General features: G+C 37.3%; 1 protein-coding gene across 12 annotated transcripts in view; it reads left to right on the top strand.

Moving 5' to 3' along the window:
• The window catches only part of LOC106073783 (Fanconi anemia group M protein homolog), a 143,031-nt gene that overhangs the window by 106,089 nt on the left and 22,091 nt on the right, over positions 1–14,851 (top strand). For 11 of the 12 annotated variants that reach the window (XM_056024523.1, XM_056024520.1, XM_056024522.1 and 8 more), the window contains one exon: positions 1,316–1,407. In XM_056024523.1, the coding sequence (XP_055880498.1) occupies positions 1,316–1,407 (92 nt within the window). Of the gene's footprint in view, positions 1–1,315; positions 1,408–2,737; positions 2,797–14,851 lie in introns of all 12 variants that reach the window. The other variant, XM_056024531.1, reaches the window with a different exon arrangement.

Here is a 14,851-nt window from a genome sequence, read left to right as displayed (position 1 = left end):
ACCAGAAAACGTGGCAGGGGGTCTACGAGACAAAAAAGTTTGGGAACCACTGATCTACACAGACGGATCCAAAATCGGAGGGAAAGGTCGCGTGTGCCTGCTCCTTTCGGAACAAAACAATCTCCCGTAGACTCCCCGATGGCTGCTCCATCTTTACGGCCGAATTGCACGCAATATTGCTTGCACTTATGGCCGTAAAAGCATCAGAAAGGAGGAAATTTATAATCTGCTCCGACTCCAAATCTGCATTGCAAGCTTTGGGGCGGATGAAGACTGACATCCCATTGGTACATAAGAGCCTGAAGCTGTTGGACCAAATAACAGCCGACCGTAGGGATGTCACCTTCATCTGGGTCCCCTCCAATGTTGGCATTGAGGGAAACGAAGCCGCAGACAGAGAAGCAAAGAGAGCCCTAAATCATGCGGTGTCAGGAACCCAAATTCCCTACTCGGACCTGAGACAAAGTATTGCCTCTGCCACCTATCGAGAGTGGCAGAACCGATGGGAGGCTGAGACTCACAGTAAACTCAGGCAGATTGTGGCGGATGTCAGGTGGCGGCCCACATCTAAGGGTCTGACAAGGCGTGGTAGCACAACCATGTCCAGACTTAGGATTGGCCACACCTACATCACGCACTCTTTTGTACTGAAGAGAGAGGAGCCCCCACTTTGCGAGTACTGTGACTCTCGCCTCACCGTGGAACATATCCTCGTTGATTGCCCCAGATACCAGGATGTCAGGGCGAAATATTTTAGAGCCACTAATCTAAAAACACTATTTAATAATGTCGACCCTGGGAAGGTACTGGGCTTTATTCGGGAAGTGGGGCTATCTACGAAGATCTGATTTCTGAATTTGTGAACATGCACTATTTACATTAGATTTTTACCAAATATTTAAATTTTTACTACCTTTACTATTTTAACTGTGAATAGACCTTGATTTTAATTATATGACTGTATAGAATCTGGCCCTTGTTGTTTAGAGAGAGAGTGGTCCTTGAGGGACTGCAGGCACGACATGGCCTAAATTGTGCCGATGTGCCTCAAATCAACAAATCAAAAAAAAATCAACCGATTTTGAGTTTGTGTTTCCACACAAACTGTCTTTTGTAACCTTGTTTAATTTATAGATGGTTTCCATGTCTCGCAAGCGTACCACAGCTGTGGATCACAGAAAGATACAGCAAACATTTTATAAACTTTCTCCACTGATTATAAAAAGGACATAAAATGTAATAACTTAAATTATATTATAAATATTATAATAGTAACTATGTAAATTTATCATCAAAATGTGAATTTTATTCACAGGTTATCAAACTGCTGATAAAATGAAGATTAAGATGGGAAAAGTAGATCGAATTTTATCTACAGTTACAATTCATCAGGGAAAAAAACAGAAGGTAGGGTTTGCTGCTAATATTTCCGCATACCGTACAAAAATGCTTTGGTAGTATAAAAAAATATTTGTAACAGTAACACTAGCAAGCTTGATAATTTACCTTTTATTGAAGCCTTACATTTTGTCTTATGTTCTAAATGTCCTGTTGTACAACGTGTAGTTTAGTGGGACTAAGGGAAAATTAATATACCAGCTGTAACCTAGCCAACAGCCGAATCAACCTCAACAAAGGATTGTATAACTGCACTAGTTTCATAATATAACAACAGTAGTTCATTGTTCAGTAGTTCCAAGCTCTTAAGCCATAATGTACGTGTTAATCACGTAAAACTACTTTTAATTAATTAATTATTTTTGAAAAAAAAAATTGAAAAGCACTTTTAGGTGCGTAAGCTCACGATTATGTGTTTGAACACAAATATAAAAGTACACGGTCAAAACAAAACGCTTAAAAGAACAAGGTTACAAAGACAGTTTGTGTGGAAACACAAACTTCCACACAAACTCAAAATCGGCCACCGAAGTGGTCCACCCAGGCAGGCTTCAATATTTTCAGAAAGAACATCCGAATGAAATTATATCAAAGACAAATGAGAGATAAGAATGGAGAAAGAAGGAGACAGATCTTGTGTAGTGCCCCAACGGTCCAGCAGATCAAAGGATAGGTGCAAGTGCATGCAAAATTAGATCTGAACCTGGCCTAACTAGTTCCCCTTTCAGACCTTGTGGTCTATAGGGCAGATGTTGTAAAGTTCATCTGTTTTTGTGGCCTACGGTTAACGAGGGTGTCATGAAGCCAGCATAACGACCAACCGCCTTTAATTTTCCCCAACTAATGTCAGGTACCCATTAGAGCTGGGTGGACTCAGAGACGCCCAAAGATTCCGAAGTTGAAAATCCCACGATTCGAACCCGGGACCCCCGGTCAACGGGCCAAATAGAAGAAGTACAAGAAAATGCAGTTTACAAGATTACTATTCGTTTTAAATTAGGTCTAACTTATAATGCATACTAAATAGCTTTTTCTATTTAAAAAACTGCTTTTCATAAGTGATTAAAAAAATTAGATTTTTCGCTTTCAGAAAAAAAAAAGTAGCCGTTGCATCAAAACTTAGAATGGTATAAAATATATTGTGATGTCGGATTTTCACTATCTTTTCTAGTTTACGAGATCTAAACGGGACAGACGGACAGACATTTCACACAAAACTAATAGCGTCTTTTCCCCTTTCGTGGAACGCTAAACATTGAGGATTTTCTTTTTTTAGCCCCAACTTACGAAATATCTGTATAAACAAGAGTGTGTATGGGAATTAATTTTTTTTTATTAGGCCAAGATTTACATTTTGGTTTAGATCAAGATTTAACAACCGAAGAACTTTTAGAGTGTGTACGTACGCCTTTTTGTATGTATTATTTTGTTTTAGAAGATGGAGGAAAAATTTTTTTTTTAATTTATGGATTACAGCTGACAGTTTAAATTTTCGTTTATAATGGAAAGCTTTAGAAATGTGGAAAGTGGTGTCCTGACTGTTCCATGAAAAGAACAGATCCACTGTGTTTTATTCTTCAGGCCGAAAAATGTCTTGTATGGAAAAGATTAACATTGAAGAAAACCATATAGCTAGTAGATAATTATCAAACAAAATAAAAAAAACAATGGTTTAATAATAAATCAAAGAAACTTTGCAAACAGAAGCAAAACCTATATAGAAAATTTAAAGAAATGAAAGCAGAAATAGTTTCTGAAAATTATAATAAAATTAAACATGTAACCCAAATACATAAACAATGTAATATCTAAGGATAATAATAAAAACGTATGGTCATACATAGTCTAAGAAAATGGAAACAACAGGAGTAGCACCTTTTAAAAGAGAAGATAACAGCGCGTAATGATAATTATTCTAATGCTAACATCCTAAATTGACCTAAATAAATACTTTGCATCAGCATTCTCAGCCCCAGGAGACAAAGACATGTTACTTAATTTGAACGAAGTCGATAAACATAGGAGATATAGAAGTACAAGAAAAAGGGATCTAAAAACTATAAGTGAACATTAAACGATATAAATCATCTGGACTTGATGGTATTCCGGCTAGAGTTAATCAAAGAATAAATGTTTTTTATGCATCTTTTAACCAAGGCAGAGAGCCAAGGGACTGGAAAGAAACTTATGTCACTCCCCTATTTAAAAAAGGAGAAAAATCTGACCTAGAAAACTACAGACCTGTAACACTAACCAGCATCATATAAAATGAAATCATAGATGACATATTACACGTTCCATATAATGTAGATGACTTACATATACATCATCTCCTCACTCCATACGATACCAAAATACCTTTAGGAAATATAGGTCATGTGAAACTCAACTAATTGATGCTCTTCCTAAGGGATTAGATAATAGTGAGCTAATAGATGCTATTTTATTAGATCCTTCTTAAGCTTTTGACAAAGTTCACCACCATTTCTTGCTTATTAAAAAATTAAAATATTATGGCTTCATCACATCAATAGATTCAGGATTTTCTGATTGGGAAAGAAGAAACTGTAATAATAAATGGCTCCAAATCAATAACAATAAACTTAGGCATACCTCAAGGAACAGTGTTAGGTCCATTACTTTTGTTTTTATTTACATAAATGATTTACCAAATTGCATTAGTTCAGGTACAAAAGTCAGATAATTTGCAGACGATTGCAAAATATATAGAACAATAAAACATCACAAGATACAGAAGTTTTGCAAAGAGAATTGGATGAATTACAGAAATGGAAATCAATTTGGAGCATGTCTGTCTACCCATAAAAATGTCTGTTATTAAGGGTACCAAAACAAAAAAAAAGGAATTTCTACAAATCATTTAAGAACATAAAACTAAAATGCTGTTTATCCTGGTTAGGCCAATAATAGAATATACATCCCCCGTTTGGGACCCCTAAACTCACGAAAAAAAAACACTGGAACAGACACAAAATAGAGCAGTGAGGTTCATAACGAATATTCACATTTGATTACCTTTTGATTTACCTTTAGTAAAAATATCTAAATTAGAATAATAATAATAATAATTATCTTTATTGTTCGTAAGGAAATTAGTCTTACAATTTGTGCATTACACCAAACAAAACATTGTAACTATAAAAAAAAATGTACATTCACACCAGACTCACTCATAATTAATGATAATTTACATGTGAAAAGTTTATATCAAATAGTTTTTATTTAATGATTTGATTGCCAGGGGAACAAAAGAGTGTTTGTGTCTGTTTGTCTTTCCTATCGGTGTCTTGTATCTCTTTTGTGATGGTAAATTATACATAAAACACTGAACCATAATCTTCAAATACAAAAACAAAACCTAATAAAATATTCAGAAAGACACAAAAATAAAGGTACATTCCTTGTTCATTAAGCTAGGACAAATTGTACAAATGCACCCTCTTAGAGAATGAAATGGGTTGCCTGAGTCAGCCAGGAAAGCCAATGACTTGGCAGAATTTAAATCATTGATTAACATGCATGACTAGATTGACCTAGGAACACGTGTATGACGTAATCATCTTCTTTTTTGAAGTAACGTCCGTATTTCATAAGATAAGAAGATGAAAAAATTAATTCTGGTAAAAATAAACATCATGTAGGCCTTAGAGTGAGACTAAGATAACGTTGAGGTAACCACTAACTTCAATAAACTAATCCAATCCAAAAAGTAGAACACAAGGCGTAGGCTAGCAAGAAATGAGTTGATCACTCTGGAAGGAATTCAAATACATTTAACGCATCAACGTCTACTATCGTCGGTGTAACTGAACTGCCTAATAAGATGCTATGTTATGTTTCCTATCTATTGACAAATCTTTTTTCTTTTTTTTTTGTATATATATAATTAAGTCACCGTCGTTGCTAAGTGTCATTTGTAAACAAGGTTACAAAGACAGTTCGTGTGGAAACTTAAAATCGGCCCCCGAAGTGGTCCTCACAGGCAGGTAAAAAGGCAGGTTTCAATATTTTCAGAAAGAATATCAATGAAATTATATCATAGGCAAATGACAGAGAAGAATGGAGAAAGAAGGTTGACTTAGCAAAACAATTGTAAAAAAAAAAATATTATTTGACAAAAAATCTAAAACCGTTTGTATAACTGTGTTAAAAATATGGTAAATAGTAACCTCCCTTACTAAACAGCCTCCCGTGTTTGTTCCCATTAATAGTGAATAGTTGTAAAAATGGTGTATTTATAGGAACAAATCTTTGTTTTCCATTCGGCCGCACTAGAAAAGCTTGGGCTCAAGCGCTGTACATTTTTAGCGACCCCCTAAAGGGGAGAAGACGCTATTAGTTTTGTGTGGCCTGTCTGTCTGTCCGTCCGTCCCGTTTAGGTCTCAGAAACTAGAAGAGAAAATGAAAATGGGACATCATGATATTTTAGATCATTCAAAGTTCTGATGCAACGGCTACTTTTTTATACGAACTTCGTTTCAATTGTAAGTTTAAAAAACAACAACTACCGGTACTTTTATAGCGCGCAGTTTTCATATATCGTAATTAGGATATACACTTGACATTAATCTAAATCACAATAAATAGAGGCCAGACAAAGATCTATATTTAGATTTGTATAAACAATTTGAACAAAGTTTACATTTATAATCAATTAAGAAAATAGTTATCTTCTAATAGCTTAGGGTGCAGATTTATTTATTATGTAAGCAGTAGCTTCTCACCAAGAAGTGAATCTGATACGAACAGCATAAGTGCACTATAACCCAGTAGTAGGCCTACTAATCCTGATCATAATATTGACCTAGATCTAGCTCTAATGTCCCTCCCACAACTGGATGGACCTAGAAATAAATAAAAAATGCACCTAAATTTATCTCTACTAAAGAACTAATTTTTTTTTTAACAAATCGGGTAAACCCGTTTTCAGGGTATTTTATATTAGATATCAATATGTCGGCTAAATGGGTAATCTCAATTTCACACCTACTTTCATTTTCATGGAAAAAAAGAAAAAAAAAGTTATTTTCCATGTTTGACATAAATCTAACGTCAATGCACTAGATCAGGGGTGGGCAACCTTTTCAGTCGAAAGATCCAAAAATTACAATTTACCAAATTTGAAAGTTTTTAAAGAGCCACAATTTTTTTCTTGCCAACAATTTCGTTACTGTTTGTGTTGAGAGGATTTTTTTTTTATAAATGCTACAATCGTTTTGTTTCTTTTGAATTGCTTAAATCTGTCAATAAATTCCTATTTAATTTTTCTTTATAACTGCTGAAGTAACTCATGCCCACAAGTTTTATCAAAATATTGCTTTTCAAATTGAAAATGAAGCAATTGACCGCCCTGAATATCTTTGGCAAAAAAAGGATAATTTTTCTTAAAAAAAACAACAATTCTTCTACCAAAACATAGGCTGGGTTTTCCTTTCCTTGCAGTTTTAGATTCAGCTCATTTAATTTCATTGTTATATCCACCATAAAATAAAATTCTTGCAACAATTTTTCGTTCTCTAATTTAGGGTGATTTATGCCTTTATCATTTAGGGATGTATTTAATTCACTCAAGCACAAAGCAAAACGTTTCAACACCTTACCTTTGGATAGCCATTGCACTTTATTGGAAAGAAGAAGATCGCGATAGCAAGTTTCCATTTCGTTTAAGAGTTCTTTAAACTGATGATGGTAGAGTGCTTTTGACAAGATGCTGTTAAAAATCTTGATTACCAAATTTATGACCTCAACAATTTCGGCCAAAAATTTTTGGACACAAAGCGCTTCTTGGTGTATTATTTAGGACTTTGACTAAGACTGCTTTATTGATCCTTATGGAAATTTGTTGTGATTACAAGGACTCCTTTCTCATATAAAGATAACACAACAGAAACATACACATAAATACAACAGACACAACATAGAAAGTTCATTCAGCGAGGTACGAACGAGTTTTTGTATCGCTCTGTTCTTGTTTTGATTGACAGTAGTCGCCCACTTCGCGACGATCTGAGCGGGTGGCCGTTGTCTTCCAAGATTTTTTCGATTTTCCTTAGACACTTTTGTTAAAAAAGTTCCTTTAAATAATGTGGTAATGTTGTGAGTGTAATTTTTGATGCCCTTTTTATGATGGTTTCTAGACGGCGCAACAGGTTAGATGAAGCGTTGCCTTGCCAACAAGTTATTACGTATGTTAGCAGATTTTGTATAGTCGCGCCGTAAAAAGTATATATCTTATTTAGTTTAAAGCTATTGAATTTGTATAGGAAAAAAAAAAGTCGCTGGGCTGTTTTCTTTGTCAGAGTTCCAAAATGGTCTTCCCATGAGAGATTGTTATTAATGATAACGCCTAGATATTTATATGCCTTCACATGTTCTATAGATGCAGTGTTTATTTGCAGTTCATGTATATTTGTTTTTTTTTCTTTCTGAAATCTATAATAAGTTCTTTAATTTTTGTGACATTCAGTTCTAGAAAGTTGTGAAGTGCACCAGTTTGTAAATTCTTGTATCGAGCTTCGATACTGAGTTTCGTCTTCTGAAATAAGACCGACAATGGCAGTATCATCAGCGAATTTAATGAGTTTAACTGAGTCATAGATGCTTCTTATGTCATTAGTGTAAAGCAGGGGTGGGCAAATTAATGCCCGCCGGATTGTTTTATGCGGCCCGCCGACACCTACAGAAATCAGGTGTGCCCACAGTATATACTTATAAAATTGCAAATATATTAAAATAATATAAATATAAATGATTGAAAATGTCATTATAAAAAGATTCAAGTAAACGAATATTATGCTTATTTGCTATACATCAATACACTCAATTTTAGACACAATCTCTGATCAGTATTTATTCAATACTATGAAGAACTGTGTTATGTTGGGTATGCTTGGAAAAAGATGGCAAGGGTGACAAACTGGTGGAGCTCGATCTTTGACTGAGTAAAATATTTTTTTTTGGGGGGGTGGGGGGGGGGTTAATACCACAACCATAAACTTTAAACAGGCAAGTTTGCATATTTACCACAGGTAGTTCCGATTTATAACAGAGTGGTATACATATCCTCTACCTTAGCATGGGCAAGGTAAACGAGAACAATATAAAATCTCATGGAAGAAATTGTTATGTTACTTGAAGGACATTGACTGTGACATTGTTACCAATATTTCTAATGAAGGGTGGAAGACAGATTTCAGGTTTCATAATTGCCATTGCAATGAGTTTTTTGCATATGAAATGTAAATGGATGTTAAATCTTTTCAAACAAGGCTTTCCCATTTCTACAAGCAACAAAAGAAACCTTTGCTGAAAGGTGAAACTATTTGTAGTGAAATGATTAAAAGTACAACACTTATTTAGACTCCTTAATTTTGCAATTTATAAAAGCAAATTTTAAGACGTCAAGAACCAGTTTTCAATACCATTAGCTCACCATTTAGCGCAGAAGCTGATTCACCTCTAGAGGACATAACTCCGAGCAAAGAGAAGTTCCAGTCAGATCTTCCACAGGAGTCTTATGGTAGCCAGAAGCTGTATGTCAACACTCTAAAAACGTTGCTGCTGTTCACACTATTTGTGTACACATATATCTGTTCTTCTTCTTCTTTGTTCTCATTTTACTTGTTGGAGTGTTCAGATCAGTAATCCTATATGTGAGATGAACCGCGCAATGGTTTCCAGATCAGGCAGTTCTCCAGCGTCCCGAGACATGACGTTAAACTGCGCTCCTCTTTCCTTAGCACTTTTGGAGCTCAAAAGTGCCCTACTTCTTTTCTATCGTGTCTGCCTCCTCTTTTCCTCAGTCTGCCTTCATTGATCATCACTCTGGCTCCTTATCTCTAAATATCTAAGCAATATTGCTTGCACTTATGGCCGTAAAAGCATCAGAAAGGAGTAAATTTATAATCTGCTCCGACTCCAAATCTGCATTGCAAGCTTTGGGGCGGATGAAGACTGACATCCCATTGGTACATAAGAGCCTGAAGCTGTTGGACCTAATAACAGCCGACCGTAGGGATGTCACCTTCATCTGGGTCCCCTCCCATGTTGGCATTGAGGGAAACGAAGCCGCAGACAGAGAAGCAAAGAGAGCCCTAAATCATGCGGTGTCAGGAACCCAAATTCCCTACTCGGACCTGAGACAAAGTATTGCCTCTGCCACCTATCGAGAGTGGCAGAACCGATGGGAGGCTGAGACTCACAGTAAACTCAGGCAGATTGTGGCGGATGTCAGGTGGCGGCCCACATCTAAGGGTCTGACAAGGCGTGGTAGCACAACCATGTCCAGACTTAGGATTGGCCACACCTACATCACGCACTCTTTTGTACTGAAGAGAGAGGAGCCCCCACTTTGCGAGTACTGTGACTCTCGCCTCACCGTGGAACATATCCTCGTTGATTGCCCCAGATACCAGGATGTCAGGGCGAAATATTTTAGAGCCACTAATCTAAAAACACTATTTAATAATGTCGACCCTGGGAAGGTACTGGGCTTTATTCGGGAAGTGGGGCTATCTACGAAGATCTGATTTCTGAATTTGTGAACATGCACTATTTACATTAGATTTTTACCAAATATTTAAATTTTTACTACCTTTACTATTTTAACTGTGAATAGACCTTGATTTTAATTATATGACTGTATAGAATCTGGCCCTTGTTGTTTAGAGAGAGAGTAGTCCTTAAGGGACTGCAGGCACGACATGGCCTAAATTGTGCCGATGTGCCTCAAATCAAAAAATCAAATCAACTCAAATCTCAAACTACCAGTGCGGATTCCGGCAGGGGCGGACAACAACTGACCACCTGGTAAGGCTGGAAGCTTATATTAGAAATGCATTACTCAGAAGAGAACATCTAGTAGCTGTATTCTTCGATATAGAAAAGGCCTATGACACAACCTGGAAACATGGCATTCTACGTGACCTGGCGCTTATGGGGCTTAAGGGACACCTCCCCCGTTTTGTGGAGGAATTCCTGAAAGATCGAAAATTTCAGGTCCGAGTGGGCAACTCCGCTTCTGACACTCATGACCAGGAAATGGGTGTACCCCAGGGCAGCATTCTGTCAATCACCCTGTTCAACATTAAAATAAATAGCATCATAAATGCGCTGTCCCCTGGCATAGAGTGCTCTTTGTATGTCGATGACTTTGTCATTCTTACTTATGGGAAAAACATGAACACCTTAGAAAGGAAATTACAGTTATGTTTAAACAAAATTCAGGGTTGGGCAAACTATAATGGTTTCAAATTCTCAGACTCCAAAACAGTAAGTATGCATTTTTGTAATCTAAGGGGACTCCACCCAGACACTGAACTATTTATACACAAAAAGAAGATCCCTGTCGTGAAAACTACAAAATTTTTAGGCCTTAGCTTAGATTCCAAATTTAATTTTCTCCCCCACATTAAGGAACTTAAGAAGAAATGCCAAAAGTCATTAAACATACTAAGAGTACTCAGCCATACGGACTGGGGAGCTGACAGAGATACCTTGCTGCTGCTCTATCGGAGTCTAATTCGATCCAAGCTAGACTACGGATCCATAATATATGGAGCAGCAAGGAAGTCGTACCTAAAAATACTGGAACCAATACAAAATGCTGCCCTGCGTCTCTGTCTCGGCGCGTTTCGTACATCACCTATCCCAAGTCTCCATGTGGAGGCTGGAGAACTCCCCATGGATATAAGAATGAAAAAGCTTGCAATGCAGTATATAGTCAAGCTAAAATCCAACCCCACGAACCCTGCTTTTGTCTCCATATTTAACCCCACAGAGGTAGAATTATACAATCGAAGACCTAACGTCATACAGCCGTTGGGCCTTCGAATGAGAGAACCCATCCAAAATTTAACCCCACCCATTGACCAAATCTCTAAAATAGAAACCCCTCAGAATCCTCCTTGGCTAATGAATAAACCCAAATTAAATTTATCCCTCCTTAATTTCAAAAAAGAAAATACAGACCCAAGCATACTACAAGTCCACTTTAGGGAACTGCAGGAGAGCTACGGAGATTGTGGCACCATCTACACAGACGGATCCAAAATGGAGGGAAAGGTCGCGTGTGCCTGCTCCTTTCGGAACAAAACAATCTCCCGTAGACTCCCCGATGGCTGCTCCATCTTTACGGCCGAATTGCACGCAATATTGCTTGCACTTATGGCCGTAAAAGCATCAGAAAGGAGGAAATTTATAATCTGCTCCGACTCCAAATCTGCATTGCAAGCTTTGGGGCGGATGAAGACTGACATCCCATTGGTACATAAGAGCCTGAAGCTGTTGGACCAAATAACATCCGACCGTAGGGATGTCACCTTCATCTGGGTCCCCTCCCATGTTGGCATTGAGGGAAACGAAGCCGCAGACAGAGAAGCAAAGAGAGCCCTAAATCATGCGGTGTCAGGAACCCAATTCCCTACTCGGACCTGAGACAAAGTATTGCCTCTGCCAACTATCGAGAGTGGCAGAACCGATGGGAGGCTGAGACTCACAGTAAACTCAGGCAGATTGTGGCGGATGGGAGGTGGCGGCCCATATCTAAGGGTCTGACAAGGCGTGGTAGCACGACCATGTCCAGACTTAGGATTGGCCACACCTACATCACGCACTCTTTTGTACTGAAGAGAGAGGAGCCCCCACTTTGTGAGTACTGTGACTCTTGTTTCACTGTGGAACATATCCTCGTTGATTGCCCCAGATACCAGGATGTCAGGGCGAAATATTTTAGAGCCACTAATTTAAAAACACTATTTGATATTGTCGACCCTGGGAAGGTACTGGCTTTATCCGGGAAGTGGGGCTATCTACGAAGATCTGATTTATGAATTTGTGAACATGCACTATTTACATTAGATTTTTACCAAATATTTAAATTTTTACTACCTCTACTATTTTAACTGTGAATAGACCTTGATTTTAATGATATGACAGTATAGAATCTGGCCTTTGTTGTTTAGAGAGAGCGTAGTCCTTAAGGGACTGCAGGCACGACATGGCCTAAATTGTGCCGATGTGCCTCAAATCAAAAAATCAAAAAAATCATATATTGTCTCATCCAGTGAACAAGCATATTTTGGAGGTGGGGAGAACTAAACAAGTATAATTACTGGTCGATTTTGACTGACTGTAATTTGACAGCAGGCACAAGGGTAACAACTACTTAGCTAGTTCCACAGTTCTGGAACATTATGCACGAGTGTAAAAAGTAAAATACTGCACATTAAGTACAATTGTATATATGTGGGGTTATTGTAATAATAAGAACATCAATTAAAAAAAAATATTCTTAATTTGATATCAAACATTGCTAACTCTTGTTGTAATTCCTTAACGTGGAGTGTGAAAAAAAAACGTGACTAAAATACAGTGTAAATATGAATTAAAAGCCATTCTACACAGTTAGCTAGAGTATCTTTCTAAGTTATATATACATATGCGGACCACCATTCCCAAATTTAAAGAATTGCGGCTCTCGATCCAAAAAGGTTGCCCACCCCTGGTGTAAAGAGTGTACAGTACAGGAGAAAGTACACAACCTTGTGGAGCAGCCGTACATAGTACTCGAGTTGACGATTTAGTGTTGTTGACTTTAACATACTGAGGACGTTGGGTTAAAAAATTTAGAACCCATGCTTGTACGTAAGGGCTGACTCAGTTCGTTTACCATTAGATGTGGCTGTATGGTATTGAAAGCCGAGGAGAAATCTACAAAGAGGACTCGTGCATATGTTTTGGGTGTATCCAGATGCTTATAAAGCTGGTCCATAAGCAATAGAATTGCATCCTCAGTTCCGCTAGCTGCCTTATATGCAAATCGGTGAGGGTCTAGGCTGTTATTGACTTTTGATACAAGTTGTTTAAGCACATATTTTTCAAAACATTTCATAACTATAGATGTTAGTGCTACTGGGCGAAAATCATTTAAGCTATCTATTTTGGCTTCTTTGGTACTGGTACAATCTCTGAAGTTTTCCAGATGTGTGGAATTACGCACATTTGCAACGAGTAGTTAAAGATGTGAGAGAAGATAAAAGAGATTTGTTCTGCACATAGCTTGACCAGCTTGACATTAATTTTATCTGGTCCAGAAGCTTTTGTTACGTCTACTCTTTTAAATAACAAGGTCACCTCATCTTCAGTTACAAAATTGACGTAATGTTCTTGTTTTTCTTTGGTTGAAAATTTCTTTGTGCAGATCAACAAAATCTTCTTTATCGAAACGAGAATAAAAATCATTTAGTTCGTTGGCGAATTTCTCCTCATCATCCACTGAAAATCGTTCTCGTCTTGAGGCGCAGCCTGTTATTTTCTTTAATCCTTCCCAGCATGCTTTTGAGTTATTATTTCCAAAGAAATTCTCAATTTTTTCTTTGTATGTTTTTTTCCTTCAATTATTGCTTTTTTTCAGTGTATTTTTAGCATTTTAAAACTCCTCGTTGCTTGCCTTATACTTTGTGTTGTTTTTTTTCAGTAATAAGATGTTTGATTTTTTTGGTCATCCAGGGCTTATTGTTTCCATAGACTTGTAGGCCTATTGTTTTTGTTGGAATAGTTGACTCCTCGCAGAATAATAAATACGAGTTCACAGTTTCTGTTAGTTCGTTTATGTCTGGACAGTTCTCAATGAAGATTTCCCAGTTAGTTTTCTCAATGCATCCTCTTAGTTTTTCTACAGCCTCTTCAGACCACATCTTGACCTTTTTTATTACTCTCTTTGTAGTTTTAAGAGTAGGTTTGTAATTAGGTATAAGATGGATTGGCATATGGTCAGATTCTTCAAGTGGGAACAAACTTTTACATTTGTAAGCCTGCTTGATATTTACGTAGCATTTGTCGAGCGTTCTACCCTGCCTGGTGGGGAGGGAGACGTATTGACTACAGTTTGGCAGTGTGTTGTCAATATTCAGGTTGTTGAAATTCCCAGTTACGATACAGAGTCTGGGTGTTTTGATTCTACATTGTGAAGCACATCAAAAATTATTTCCGACGCAGTCGCTGTGTCAGCCGTTGGTGGTATGTACACAACAATAACACACACCAGCGAAACGTAAGAATTTCATGGTTTATCGTTGTTGCTATTTTCTCCTGTAATACTTCTGGCTCCATCATTTGCTATTGAAACGATTATATGATTATATCGATTATGTTGCCTTCAAGGTATTTTTCCACGTCATTAGCTGTGTATCTTCTCCTCTAGTTTGTCACGAGATCGGTAGCAATCCTAAAAGTTCTTCTTTTGGACCTTGCAAAGTCATATATCTAACAACAAAGCCAATAAGTGCAGTGTCTTTTATGTCGCATGACTCATCTATATCAAGTGATAAGGCAGAAGAACATTGAATATCTTCCACCTGCAAATATGTTTCATTTCAAGATATGGAGAGGGGTGCGCTGAAAAGCGAATACAAATGGCTGAATGATAGAATCG

Source organism: Biomphalaria glabrata, chromosome 3 (genome assembly GCF_947242115.1).
Source record: "Biomphalaria glabrata chromosome 3, xgBioGlab47.1, whole genome shotgun sequence".
NCBI classification, from domain to species: Eukaryota; Metazoa; Mollusca; class Gastropoda; family Planorbidae; genus Biomphalaria; species Biomphalaria glabrata.
Note: the sequence above shows the minus strand (reverse complement) of the source record. Positions and strands in the feature narration are given on the sequence as shown.